The sequence below is a fragment of the Lolium rigidum genome, chromosome 4 (genome assembly GCF_022539505.1).
Source record: "Lolium rigidum isolate FL_2022 chromosome 4, APGP_CSIRO_Lrig_0.1, whole genome shotgun sequence".
In the NCBI taxonomy this organism is placed as follows: Eukaryota; Viridiplantae; Streptophyta; class Magnoliopsida; order Poales; family Poaceae; genus Lolium; species Lolium rigidum.
In genome coordinates, this window is record NC_061511.1 from 222194906 (window position 1) to 222209798 (window position 14893).

Sequence of the window (14893 nt, forward strand, 5' to 3'; positions counted from 1 at the left end):
TCCGAAATGGGAGAAATATCGTCCCAGCTTCTGCATCCAAGGGATGCGCACAATTTTTTTATTATATTATTCACAACACCTTACAAGAAGAATTACAAAGATCGAACCGAAGCCACCAAAACTAACAACAGCTCGCTAATCCTACATCACCGATGAGGGGGAGGGGGGAGGGGTCAATGAACAGAGCCAACACCCTGACATTACACCAACGCGCATCATCAAAAAACTGAAGGTCTCGACAAGTCGCCCAATGGCGAGCAGGTAGCACAACCGGTCCGACAGACCCTCGGCGAGTACCATACACGCTCCAGAAGTCCTCGCCGCCACCGTCTTCCGCATACCCATATTCAGGAGAGATCAATGCAATGACCTTGCGAGGCCTGCCACCAACGCCACCACGACGCTAGACAGCTCCACCACCCTGCGCACGTCGAACATGACGTATCCGACGATGCTACCCCGCTGCACCACGCCGCCGAGATTCGTGGTCTTCAACACGAAAGAAAAATGCCGCTCCACCTCAGGACCCTCCAGCTTGCATCTGATCCACAGACGATGCCCCCAGGAGGGAGACCGACGTCGTACGCCGCCATCGCCCGATCCGGGATCGGATATAGGATTTCTCCCGGAGCAGCACGAGTAAGAAGCCGTAGACAGCGACGACGATGCCTTTAAGAAGGTAACGGCGCGTGACGTCGCCATCGTCCGCCATAACCAAGGTCAGAGCACGGTTTTCACCGGCAGCTACGCTCCCAACTCGTTATTGGACTGGACATGAGATCAAAAGATCCCACGAACAACCCCAATCTGGCTGCCCGCCTCCGACGAAGAAGACAAGAACCATCACCATACCTGGAGCTGCTGCCCCAGGCCACCTCAAGATGCGGGAGAAGCCCAGGAAAAAGCCGCAGCCGCAAGGAGGATCGATGTCGGACACACGAGCCTGCCTAGGCCCATCTGGGCCCAGATTAGAGACCCGCCATCGACCCCGGCCGAATCGCCACCACGGCGCGCCGCCCCTGGCGCCATCGATGAAGTGGAAAGAACCGGTCGAGGCCGCAGCCGATTCCTCCCGTCGCTAGCGGAGGTAAAGGCTGCTGCCGCCGCCACGCCATCGGGGCTTTGCCCAGCAGCAAACAGGGTGGCGGCGGGAGAGGGAACTTGAGTAGGGGACGGGGAGAGGGCCGCCGGTGGCCACCTAGGCGCAGCGCGGTGCCGCCGCATAGGGAGGTTTTGGTCGTGGGAAGGGTTCTACCCTTAAAAATGGAGAGAATTTCACTTCCCAGCATCTGCACCAACTAGGAATGCACAGAGCCATAGGCATGAGTACTAAGATTTTTAATCTTAGTGAAAGATTAAAGCATAGTTCTCAAGATAAATTGCATGAGTACTAGGTCTAGGTTAGACCTCAAGTATAAATAAAAACCTAAATTCGCGTCCGTGCTGGGTTTGTACACCCACTCCTCCAATACCAGTTGAGCTAGGCTCACTTAAACCACATTACAGATCTCTTGATGATCTTCCGATTATTCGAAGGGATGGCGTATAATATACATATAGCAAGGTACCGTTAACGCGATGTTTTGATGCAAGGTAAATTCTACATAAACTGGAAACTCGGAAGTGATACTTGCCATCGTCCGCCATGACCAAGGTCCGCCATGACCAAGGTCAGAGACGGTTTTCACCGGCAGATACGATCCCCAACTCGTTATTGGGACTGGATATGAGAACAAAAGATCCCCACGAACAACCCTAATCTAGCTGCCCGCCTCCAACGAAGAAGACGAGCACCACCGCTATACCGGAGCTGCTGCCCCAGGCCACCTCAAGATGCGGGAGAAGCGCAGGAAAACGCCGCAGCGGCAGGGAGGATCGAGGATGGACACATGAGCCCGCCTAGGCCCACATCTGGGCCCAGATCGGAGACCCGCCGTCGAACCCGGCCAAACCGCCACCACGGCGCGCTGCCCCTGGCCATCGATGCCCTGCCATCACCGTCGATGAAGTGGTCAGAACCAGTGGAGGCCGCAGCCCATTCCTCCCATCGCCGGCGGAGGTAAAGGCCGCCGCCACGCCACCGGGGTTTTGCCCAGCAGCGCACAGGGCGGCGGCGGTGGGAGAGGGAACTTGAGGATGGGACGGGGAGAGGGCCGCCGGCGGCCTCCCAGGTGCGACGCAGCGCCACCGTGCGGGGAGGGTTAGGTCGTGGGGAGGGTTCTATCCTTAAAAAATGGGAAGAATTTCACGTTCCTGCACCAACTAGGGATGCACACATCGATAGGCATGAGTACTAAGATTTTTAATCTTAGTGAAAGATTAAAACATAGTTCTCAAGATAAATTGCATGAGTACCAAGTCTAGGCTGGGTCTCAAGTATAAATAGGAACCTAAATTCGTGTTCATGAGGATTTGAATTTAGGTGCTGGGTTTGTATATCCACTCCCCCAACCAGTTGAGCTAGGCTCACTTAAACCACAGTTACGGGTCTGTTGATGGTCTTCCAATTCTTCAAAGGGGTCGCGTATAATATACATAGCAAGGTACCGTTAACGCGATGTTTTGATGCAAGGTAAATTCTACATAAACTGGAAACTCACAAGTGATACCTGCAATATTATAATCAACAGTACCTGTTGCAAACCATTGCTCCAAGTTAGTTGAAAGCATATGCAAACTACTTGATGGCATCAAACAAGTAATAAGTCCACTGCAACTTTAGCAAGCCGCTGGTAGATTTATCTGCTACTGGTAAGTGAATGCATTTGCATAGTGCTCAAACGTAATGCCACAAAGTGATTCTCATATCACACAACACAGGCCAAACCCCATTCACCAGACAAGTCATGAAGTGCTAGTCTATATTTACAGAGCAGGGAAGAATCGTCTGGCCTCTAATGGGTCTGGGTCACTTTCAGAATAGCAGCTTCCATGGGAATAGGCAGGAGCAACTTGAAAGACCAACTCAGACATTTTCTTCCCAACTTGAGGATTTGAACGGGGGAATTGCACATTTGCCACACTTTTTCTTTTTTTTTTTGCACTTTGCATATTTGCCAGTGAAAAAACATTAGAATTTGGATCATTTTAGTTAAATAAAATCTTGTAACCATAAGTTGTATCCTTACTTGAGGTATTCCTCATGTTCCTTCACTCCATCGAGTATCTATAGTCTGTAGATTCAGTTCGTACCGCATCTTTTCTGGAGAAGTTGGGCGCCCCTGATCATCCAATTAAGTGACGAGAAAAAATAAGCTCAGATGACAGAACATGAAACTGAAGAGGGAAACTGCTAGTTATGCTATCTTGAAGGCATAAATCCAGTGACATCGCAGCTAGAGTCCTGTGTGCATTTTTTGTCTGCTGACTGCATGCCTCAGTTTTTTTCCTCTTCGCAGCCTACTCAAGGAGCTTGTGCTCTTCAGGTTCCAACAAGTTGTCATTGTTCAGTCTGCATAGCGCAGAAGAAAGGGAAAAAAAATGACAAGAACAGCTGATCTGATTAGAATGCTCTTTAGTAAGTCACTTAAACTCTCATATGCCATCTAAACAACCTACTTCTTAATGGTGGAAAACAAACACAAAGATTCAAAAACAATAACAGGGTTGTCAGTGTCAACTGGAACCTCAATTACAACATCTCGGAACCTGAATACTAACAAGTTTCTTCAATATGACAGAAAGAGGAGAAACAGAGGCATGCAACCAGCAAATAAAATTGCACACAACAGATGCTACTACCCACTAACTACATCACTCACATGGCTCGGCCTGGAAGCTTTGAGTAGCATGCCACATAATAACGGTAGGCCCAGGTGCGAGTAAGGCAACCATCTTTGATCTTGCTAAGTTTCCCTGTGCTGATGTTGTAAACCAATAGCTTCTTTGCCTCCTTATCGATGAGGAAAAGCACATCTCTTACAAAGTCAAGAGCGACTACGTGATAACTACACCGCAAGAGCCAAGATCCATCATCACAGAATTCAATATTATTGCCAATTCCAAGTGCATCAGGCATACTAAGACGATGCTTCACAGACCACTTGTAAGGACTACCAGCATCAAGACTAAACACTGCAACCGTGCGTCCACATTCCTCTGGAAATGCACACAGCAAGGACCGCGGTGATTGGCCAAAGCAACCATCCATGAGATGGCAGCATTCATGCGGTAACTTGATGATGGTAAAATTAGTGGATGACATGCCATAACTCGTTCTGTGCAAGCCATCAACCACAAGAATCTCACCACTGCTGGTCTGCACATGCAACGCTCCACCTATATAACTGTGTGGTGTATTGACCATCAGTATCCTGTGATTCCATATCCATGCATCGTCCACATGCCACGTACATAGGTCAGACGAGAACACCTCAATTCTGCTGATACCACGTGCCCAACTGTTGCTGACATTCTGCCAAAAGTTGAAGACATAGAACGACTGTGCCGACCATGATGGGTCGAAGGCCAAAATAGTTGTACAACGGTAGCCATCTCGGCCATATGGGTGGCCGTGAGATTCAGACACAGGAAGCTCCCTCCACTCTTGTGTTGCCGGGTTGCACACAATGAAGTGGGTATATGCAACATTACTGATGCTCTTGTACTTACAAAGAACTAGGCCATTGCAGCAGTCCACGAATTCCAATTTCTTGTAGTGCGGCAAGAATGTAAGCGCTCCATCAATTTCCTCATTGTTTGGGGACAAGCTAACAAGCTGAATACCAGTACGGCCTTCCCGCAAAAGGCCCGTGGGAATTTTTGGCAGCTTCCCACGGTAGTGTGGATCAGAGGAGAAGGCAAGCCAGGCCTTGCAGACAGATTTGAAACGGCAAAAGGACTTGAACGGCACCCAGGAGAGGATTTCCACCACCAGATCATCAGTTAAAAAACCGGCCGAAAACTGTTTTTTACAGTCCATCTTTTATGGCAGATTGCTGCAAGGCACAAAAGAACATATTAAAACAAAAACAAAAAGAAAAAGAAACAATTCTTTGAACACAATAGCAAATCAAATAAGTTACAATGCAAATACGGAATCCAGTAATTCGAAAATCAGTTTTATCAGGAACAGACAGTTCGTAGTAAAACTGAGTTCGAGTGTATTAGTTAGCAAAATTAGAGAAAGAAATGGGTCAATACAGGCAGTTGTACTGAAGATCAGTGGCGGAGCTACATAGGGGGCAAACCGGGCCATGGCCCGTCCAGGATTTTTTTTGTCAAAAATACTATACCATTGCATTGATAGCCAAATAGTTAAAAGCCCAGTTCACTAATACTAGCAGAATCAGCTGCACAAGACCAGTTCAGTAGTACCGCATCCACGAGACGAGGACCATCCTTGATTCAGTCATTCCCTATATATCCTCGTTCTTTTGCGCTAGTAATTGAGCCACTAGGTTCGCGGAAATTCAGGGTCCCAAACAAACAGGTATTCAGAGAAATGATTCGAGCAGCAGCTGCCGGTCACTGTCATCTCACATCATATGTCCAGTCCAAGGGGTTGCCATACGAGCACTAGCCTAAAGTCTAGCTGCCCGGCAGCGTCAGGTGCAGAAATAATCGAGCAGTTCAACTAAAATTTCCCTTCAATTGCAGCAAGACAACACACCAACACTTGTATTTTTTCTCTTTCCCAAGTTCTTAGCTAGCTATTGGATTATTTGAAAAAAAAAACTTGTAGCTCCGAATTACCCTGAACAGCAACAACACACTAGCTAAGACGTGTTTTTTTTTTGCTTTTCTTTAATTTGGCCCTCCTGCCCGCCCAAGTATTTGTTTAAAGCTCATGCACTGCACTCTTTGAGTGAAGTTTAATTGTGTATGGTAGTATGTGGAAAACAATTTGAAAATTTTCACACCCAGCACACAAGGTGCGAACCGGGTGGTGGCATGGGGTACTGGAGACGCAGGTAAAATATGGCCGATCGGAGTTGGGAATAACACGAGCTTACAGCGATGGGAGCCTTCTCTTGGATACAGGGGCCTCAGCCCTCAGGAGGTATGGGCGCAGAGTTCTGAAGGCTCGGTTGGCGGTAGAACGCAGGGGCGGAGGAGCGGCGGCGCGGGATGGAGATGGCCGTGGCGGCGCAGTTTAGAGGTGGAGCGGGGCGAAGGAGCGGCGGCGCAGTTCCGATGACCTGAGGCGCCGCCTTCACCTAGGGTTCAGGGCGGCCTGAGTATGGGCACCGAGTCGGGTATGAAGCGGGTTTGGTTTGGGAGAGAATAGCGTCCGGTGAGACGGATGATCCAGTGTTCTTTTTTTTTCATTTTGAGAGAGAGAGTTCAAGTGTTTTTCTCTCTCTTTTTTGAGGGAAAGTGTTTATTCTTTTTGACATTAGAGTTCAAGGGTTATCTAAAAAAGAAGATTTTGTTATTTTTCTTGTTACCCTCCATTCAATATTATTTCGCATATTATGTTTGGTCAAGCCAAACTTGCTAAATTTGATTAACTATACTAAAAAAATATCAATATATATGATACGAAAGACATATAATATGGGATGTGAACGGATTGGATTGGATTTTTTTTACCATATCCTATAACATATTTTCTCAAGGGATTTGGAGGGTGTCGGATAATGACTGGCTATGGATTTGAATACGGATATACGAGACCATGGATTCGGAACCCTTTTTTAGATGACGGTTTTGGAACGTAAATTGAGCGGATTCTGGCGGAAATATAATTAGTCGGATATGTGTATGGTCGGGCCGATAACACCGACCCATGGTTTTTCTGGAAATCAGTTTTTTTTTAAATCAACACAGACCATGTTAATTAGATAGAGAGACTAATATAAGTGAGGTGTTGCTTAACGGACAAACTCGGCAACTCATTGTCTCTTTATTAGTTTCGATAATTCAGATGAATATCAAATTATTTAGATAAAAACCATCGGATAATCCTAAATAATTTGTGGATACGGATATCGGGGTGCTATTTCGCATACCATGTTATATACGGTACCCCGTGTCAAGTTTGGAGTCGGATTACTTCAAACCGGATATTGATTCTCTAAAACGAATCCGGAATTAAACGAATAATGCGGAAATTATTCTATCTGTCTACACCCCTAAGTACAACCTTCATTCGCTTTTAATCGACGCGTGGAGTGGCATGTGTGTGCATATAACGAATCTGGTGCCGACATTAATTAAAACCGAAGGGAGGTAGTAATATATGGATTTTAAATTGTACTGAAGAAAGCGGCGACCGTGGTAGTCGCGAACCTTGCCTTAATCGAAGGGTTCGGCATGGGCACCGTTGGCCAAGGGAGCACCAAGTCTGTGAACCATTTGGGGAGCGCGTCTACATCATCCCCGCTGTCGCGACGCTGCTATCAAGGCTCTGCATCGAGTATTTTGATAGCGATCATGGTGGATTCAACCCAAACTTCGTGTTTTTCCCGAGCATCTCCGGCCACCGCAAAAGCCCGATCATCAACCCCAACCGTACAAATACGATGGCTTGGGCTTGCAGGGCTGCCGGCCCAATGGGGCCACTCGACTTTGGCATTCCATGCGATTCAGCCCCCGCCCCCCCACACACACACCCCTAATGCTTTTATCGGACGGGCCATATACCAGCCATGATCCGATGTTGGTAGTCACTGAACCGGAGTATATTGGTGTAGCAGAAACATGGTACAATGAACATCTTAGATGTCCATTCAATCACTATATTTATGCATGCTTGTTAGAACATTATTACCATGCAAGATAGAGAGGTGAAGATCGGAGAATTAACATGAATAAATGCGAACATTTCTCCAAATTATTATTGTTCCTCTACCGATTGATCAGCAACCATATCGTCAGCAAGCACTCCCGAAGAATTGGAAAACCACCCGTTCATGGATGTTGATCGCAGCAGCATGTGTCGTACACCTGGCCTATCTTGGGGTCCGAAGTAAGCCAACATCGGATCTTCGGGTCCTTGAATCCTAGGCTCTTGCAGTAGGCGAGACACGTCGTGTTCGTGCACGGCAGAATGTGGTAGCACTTGTCTACATGCACGAATCATGACGCAAATCGTCTGACAGAGTTGTTAGTACATTTGAAAAACACGTGTGGTTAAACTCCAATCTAGAAAATCACAATATATTAAAGCATCTCAAAATGTATATCTTTTAATAGGTGACACTTTGGTGAAATGTTCGAAATATGTTCTTCAAACTGTGGACCACAAAATTAATTTGGAATATTTGGGGACATAAGAAGTCTATGCAAAATGGGACGATCTGTTAAACACTTAAATATCGATGTATCAAACATCATGTCCTAATTAATGTAACCAACAATCCGAACTGATGAATGCACATATACATTTCAGAAGCCACTGCCATGGTAGTTGTTTAAACAGTAACCATGAAGAGTTGACATTCATGTAACAGAAGGTTGACAGAAAAAAAGGTGACAATCAACGCAATAAATACATGGTATGCAGTTAGAGTAGAGGTTTTAATTACTACCGTCTGCGGCGTGGCATGACGAGATGATCATCATAGAGAAAGCTACAATTGCTGCCAAGAAGAGAGCCATCGGGCCTTTCTTAAGAAGGGCCATAGGAGCAAGCGAGTTAGCCTGAAACTAAGTCTTAGAATTTTGCTTGCACTCTTAACCGCTAGCTGTAGCTGTTGTTCTTGTACTTTGTCCGTGCTTATATAGCAGGCAGCTCCCGCAAGAGAGTTAATTTCCACCCCTTCCATTTATCTGCTCCATTAATGCTCGGTTATCTGCTAACAATGGTAAGAAACGGTAGCGTTTAAATGGCTCATAGTAGTACGAAAATGCTGAATGGAATCTGGTTACACGCGCACCTATTTATGAAAAGTTCAAAAAAATGCTATTTAAAAGTTTCAAAAAAATTGAAGTAAATTTTTTGCATGTATATATTATGTTGATACTTACTCGTGTGCGTTTTCACAAAAAAAAATACCATTGTGTGACCTACACAAAAATGACAAAATGCAAATTCCTATTCCTGTAAATAGTACAAATTCCTATTCACTATTCTCATTTGAATATTTTGTCATTTTTGTGCAGGCCACATACAATGATATTTTTTCGTGAAAACTCACACGAGTAAGTATCAACATAATATGTACATGCAAAAATTTACTTCACATTTTTTTGAAACTTTTAAATAGCATTTTTTCATTTTGTAGAAAACTAGGTGCGCGTGCACCTAGGTTCCATTCGTGCGCCCGAAAATGCTGAATGGAACCTGGGTACACGCACACTCATTTATGTGGACACCCAGGATAACCTCAAGAACTACAATATATCAGTTACTGTGTTTAAAGATGTTTTTAGATATTGTCGGTAAGTTCCAGGACTAGTGATGCATTTTACTCAAAAGAAACCTTTCCGGAGTCCTGCTCCTTCCACAGTCCACACACAGGTCTGTCCACACGCACACAGTATCTCACCTTTCTCTGAATTTATCAATCTCTCTTCAAAAGTTGAGGTGCATGCCTTGTTCACCGAAATGTGTGAAGAAAATAACACAACGGCGCCTCCACCATCCTGCAGCTTTGCACTGCCCCCATGCGGCAATTACTTGTAAGATCCAGGCGTGATCAAGCTTTCATGCTCCTCTAATCTGCTTAATCAGCATATTTTCCTTCTATGTGCTCTACGGAATTATTCTTTGTACAGCTAGGGACAAAGATAATGATGGGCCTGCCGCGCTGAAGTATCCCGCTGCCTCTGTTTCGTGCTGGATTTTACAAGTTTTGGTACGATGTGGATACATGGTAGATGCAATCAACCTAATCGAAAAGGTAAACAAGAGAATAAATTCTTTGACAAGTTAGCTAAAAGGAACTAAAGCGCGATCAACACACTGTCCAAAAAGAGAAAAGAGATGTGATCTGATGCGAGTATGTGACCATCCATCACTCACACACACATATCTATCATCATCGAACTAGCTATAAATAACACTTGGAAAACCGAGTGCGCGCGATATATTTGATTTTCAGCGGGCCGGGGCATATATTCCACACCTAGAAAAGAGCGATTTCTGCAGCTCATTTTCCGCGTGTCAACTTCGCTTTCGTACGCACGTTGAGCTAGCTAGCGTGATAGATAGCTGGTCTGGCCATCTACCCTGCAGCTGTGAGAATCTCCCTTCAATTTCTTCCGGTTGTTGCGTTGCACGTCCCCATGTACACTACAGTACTTGTACTGATGGTCTGATGCTAGCTACTACCTGTTGTCGGGCTTGCACTGGACCAGCTGTCTAACGCCGTTGCACTCCTAAACATACGCATGATCTTGCTAATTACCTCGCCAATGAATTAACCTTGGCAATATCAGAGCACATCCTGATCAAAGTTAGAACACGTTGTGCGCCGCTCGTAGGCTGCTGCTTTGTTGGGCATCGTGGCAAAAGAAGGATTAAGTAACAAAATATCACTACTACTTGCACACCAAGCTAACTGTGGATAGGTTGCTTGCTACTAGCCGTTGTTAACGCGCGGCGACCTCATTAGTTTACTTAGGACGATGATGAATGGTTGATGCGCATATGTCACTTTTGTTCTTGTCTTATTGGTAAACACATCTAAATGGAGAGTTAATTGTAGTTTAGAACGTGTCAATGTCCACGCAACTAACACAAGTACACAACTAGCTTAAAACAAAAAACAACTAAAGCTCTAGGCTACTAGCTCTATCTAGCACAACACGTAACTAAGGCTGCCAGTTAAACATGTTAAGAACGAGTCATACTTGGCGATCAACAGATAGAAATTGTACTACAACTCTGAACTCCGGTCTTAATTATTGTCGGTTCCAAAATGTTCTACATATCATAGAAATTTAACTACTCCCTATGCTCACTAGCACATCTTGCTCACTAACACATCTCGTTTATTCTTTCATGGTATCAAAGCAAGAGTTATGACCTAGATCGCTTCCGCAACCTCTTCCTCGCCGCCGCCACTGCCCTTGCGTGATGGCCATGGAATCCTCCTCGACATCAGCCACAACTCCTGAGGATCTCCTCCGCAGCGCCCTCGACAGCTATGCGCTATCCATGATGGCGAAGCTCCCGGTGACCTCGGAACCATTTTTAGTGCCCTTCTCCGTCGCACTACTGGAGACGACCTCCCGATCACACCACCGTTCACTGCGCCCCTCATGGTCGCCACTCGCCCATGGGTGCGGCCTCCTTCGCTCCGGTTTCCATCGGCGTGTTGGTGTTTGTCGTCCCTACGATCTCCAACACGGTGACATCATGAATCTCGTCGTAGTAATCACGATCAAGCTAATGAGCGATAATTATCTGTTTTGGAGGTCCCAAGTTTCCCCTCTTCTTCAGAGCCGTATGCCCATGGCATCGATGGATCAGTGGTGTGCCCTGCTTCCTACATCGCCATCGAGCATGAAGGTGTCCTGACGGCGTAGACCAACCCGGTCCATCAATCGTGGGTGCAAGAAGACAATACTATTCTCGTGGCATTTGTCTCATCGATGACCGAGAGGTTCATCGGCATGGTCGTCTTTGCAACTACTCCGCGTGAAGCCTGAGAGACAGTTGAGCGGCATGTTTGCATCCACGTCCATCGCGTGGTCCTCCGGCATCTGTCAGGAGATGGCTGGCCTTAGAGTTAATTCCAAAAAACCACCACATTATCTCGTGAAGTCCGCATAACCATCACTATTCAGCAAAATTGCAAAAAACCACCGGTATTGTGAGAATTCGTTACAACGTCCACTAATTCACGTTTGTAACCATACTAACACTAAAACTGACAAAGGCTTCCACTGTCAGTGGTGATCTGGCAGGGGAGGCTTTACAACCAAGATAGATCAAGCTATTGGAGCCTTTTTGTAGATTTTAGAGGGCCCCACTTGTCAGCTTCTTCCTCTCTCTCACTAATTTTCTTTTTATTTCTCGGTTTATCTTTTTTTTCTCCTGACTAATTTTTGCGGGATTTTCCTGCCGCGTTGGCCCATCCTTGCTCATGAGGATCCCGAGCCAGCCAGATGCCCGACCTCAAGAACTGTGATCTAACTATCACATCATACTTTCACCATATGAAGTCCCTTGCTGTCTCCCTCGCGAGCATCAGCATGCCTCTTCGCAACGAGGAATTTATCTCGTATATCCTTGCCGACCTCGTCAAGGACTATGATGATCTCTACTAGGTCGTGAACGCCTACAAAAGTGTCGTACCAATCCATGACGTGTTCATGCAAATACTAGCCACTGAGCACGGCATCAGCGCACACTGCACCAAGACGGGTGCTCATTATCCGCCTATGGAGGAGTCGTTGCCTACGGTGCAGCCTATGTTGGCGGGCATGGACGATTTGGTGGAAGCTTCCGCTCGCGCCCATGGGAGGGCTCAGGTCTTTAGCAATGGGTATTCAAAATAAAAGTTAGAAAGAAATAGTGATAGAGCCAGGGTTTGAACTTAGGACATCCTCATGATAGTTCACTTACATAGCCAACAACTCAAACACATGATTGTGTAAACATTTGGATTGGATTTAATATATTGTAGACCGGAATTTATGGTTGTATCATATGATATGAAAATTTGACATTTTTTGGTATTTTCATACATACCCATGAATACACATGCACCCGCCCCGCCGAGCGCAGCAGCGTCCGCCTCAGCCACATACGAGGTCGGCGTCTTCATCATGAAGAAATCCTGGCAACGACAAGAAACCATGTGTCATATGTCAATTGTGTGGCATTTCCTACACAGAAGGCCTCAAAGTGCTATAAGGGCTTCAACTGCGACTTTCTTGGCATTGAAAAATGATGGTAGCAACACGGAGCCACAAATTGTCATGGCAATGGCAGCCTCTTAAAGACGTGTTGGTGGTAGACAACATCAATCAGTCGATCCGACATCGTATGCTGATTTACATGTCACACACCACATTACCCACGAGCTCTACAGGCTGACTACGAGGGAACCCTACCATGACACCGATTAGGTTCATGCGGCTAGTGAATTAGGTATGCAAATTCATAATATTGGTCATGCATTTTTATCTACTCCGTCATCTAGACTGCTAAGCCTGAGTTTGTAGCCTCCATGTTCCAAAAGCCACTCATATTGTTTTGTCTATGATTAAACTTTCACATGACAATAATGTGTTTATTGAACTTCACCCATATGATGTTTTTTTGTAAAGGATCAGGACACGAGTGAATCCATTCTTAGAGGCCGTTCCATGGTGGTCTCTACGAGATTAAAACTTGAGTTATTAAGCAAGCTCTCAGCAGTGTCAAAGTATCAAGTGATATGTGGCACATTCGTCTAGGTCATCCAACTTTACAAGTAGTTTAACATGTTTTTCGAAGTCAAGATTTTACATCACGTGATATGTGGCACATTCATCAAGGACTCACACTAATCGTAGTATGTGATGTGTGCAAGAAGGCAAGAGTCATCCATTGTCTTTCTCCGTGTCAACTTGTGTAACACAGTTTCCTTTATAGATTATATGTTCTGATGTGTGGGGACCAACCCAAAACTCTATTAATGAAAAATATTTTTATGTGAGTTTTGTTGATGGTTACAGTCGCTTTACTTTTCTCTACTTGCTCAAACACAAATGTGATGTTTATGATATGTTCCTCCAGTTTTAAAAAACATATTGAACATCTACTCAATGCAAAATTGTGCATGTCCAAATTGATTTCGGAGGGGGTATGAAAAACTCTACCTTTTCTTTCATAAACTAGGCATCTCGCATCATGTTTCATGTCCACACATACACACTCATCAACAAAATGGTAATGATGAGCGTTAAACGCACTCACATTGTTAAAATCGGTCTTACTTTGCTTGCACATGCATCTACTCCATTACATTATCGGAGTGATGCAATCTCAACGGACTGTTTTCTTAGAGATAGGCTACCTAGTCACACCTCTTGAGCACATTCTCCATGATCCTCCAGAATATACCTTTTTAAAGGTGTTTGGTTGTGTGTATTGACCTCATCTTCGACCCTATAGCAACCATAAGCTTGATTTTTGCTCGAAGAAGTGTGTCTTTTTAGGCTACTGTTCCTTACACATGGGGTACAAGTGTCTTCGTATTCCTTCCAATCTAGTGTATCTCTAGAGATGTGATCTTCGACAAAAAAATGTTTTCCCTTTGCCAACATGCCATCTTGTTCCTTGTCACCACCTATTATTGAATCTTTTTTACTTTCCGATGATCAGTTTATGGATGTTGCATATGCTCTGCCTTTGCTCGCTAATCATAATGTAGGTACATGAAATGTTGCTTGTCTTGAGATTCTCACGCAAGAAGCGCGTGATCACGTTGATCATGCTGATACCGTCAATCAGCTAGCTGCCATGGGCACACATGTTTTTATCAATGGGTATTGAAAAATAAAATATACCAAAATACAATTAACAAATAGTGACAAAAGTTGTATTTGATCACTTGACCCCAGGGTGAGCATTCACTTTCCCTAACCAACTAAGTCTCCACGTCCTTGTGTCCAACAATGAGATTTTTACACAAAGTAAACAAGCATGACAGCTATTTCATATAATTTGAAAAGTTTGTCAAAAATTTGAGTATTAACTTGCGTACTCATAAATACACATGTGCCAGCCTATGCATGTGCCCATGTATGGAGTGCATGGCTAGTCCCCGTGCTTACCGTTGCTTGTCTCCAGCGGCTCAACTCGTGTGCTGCACCCGGAGCCGGTTCCACCTAAGAAAACGTCCTCGACTGAGCCAGCCTCCTTTACCACCGCGCTGATGATGATCCACAAGTATAGGGGATCGCAACAGTCTTCGAGGGAAGTAAAACCCAAATTTATTGATTCTACACAAGGGGAGCCAAAGAATATTTATAAGCTTTAACAGATGAGTTGTAAATTCACCTGCACCTG

At 45.2% G+C, this 14893-nt stretch overlaps 1 protein-coding gene across 1 annotated transcript; it reads right to left on the reverse strand.

Moving 5' to 3' along the window:
- Nucleotides 1-3665: 3665 nt before the first annotated feature.
- Nucleotides 3666-4930, reverse strand: LOC124650257 (F-box only protein 13-like). Its single transcript, XM_047189801.1, has one exon. It carries the CDS (start codon nucleotides 4919-4921, stop codon nucleotides 3758-3760), a length of 1164 nt encoding a protein of 387 aa, XP_047045757.1. The 5' UTR covers nucleotides 4922-4930; the 3' UTR covers nucleotides 3666-3757.
- Nucleotides 4931-14893: the final 9963 nt, after the last annotated feature.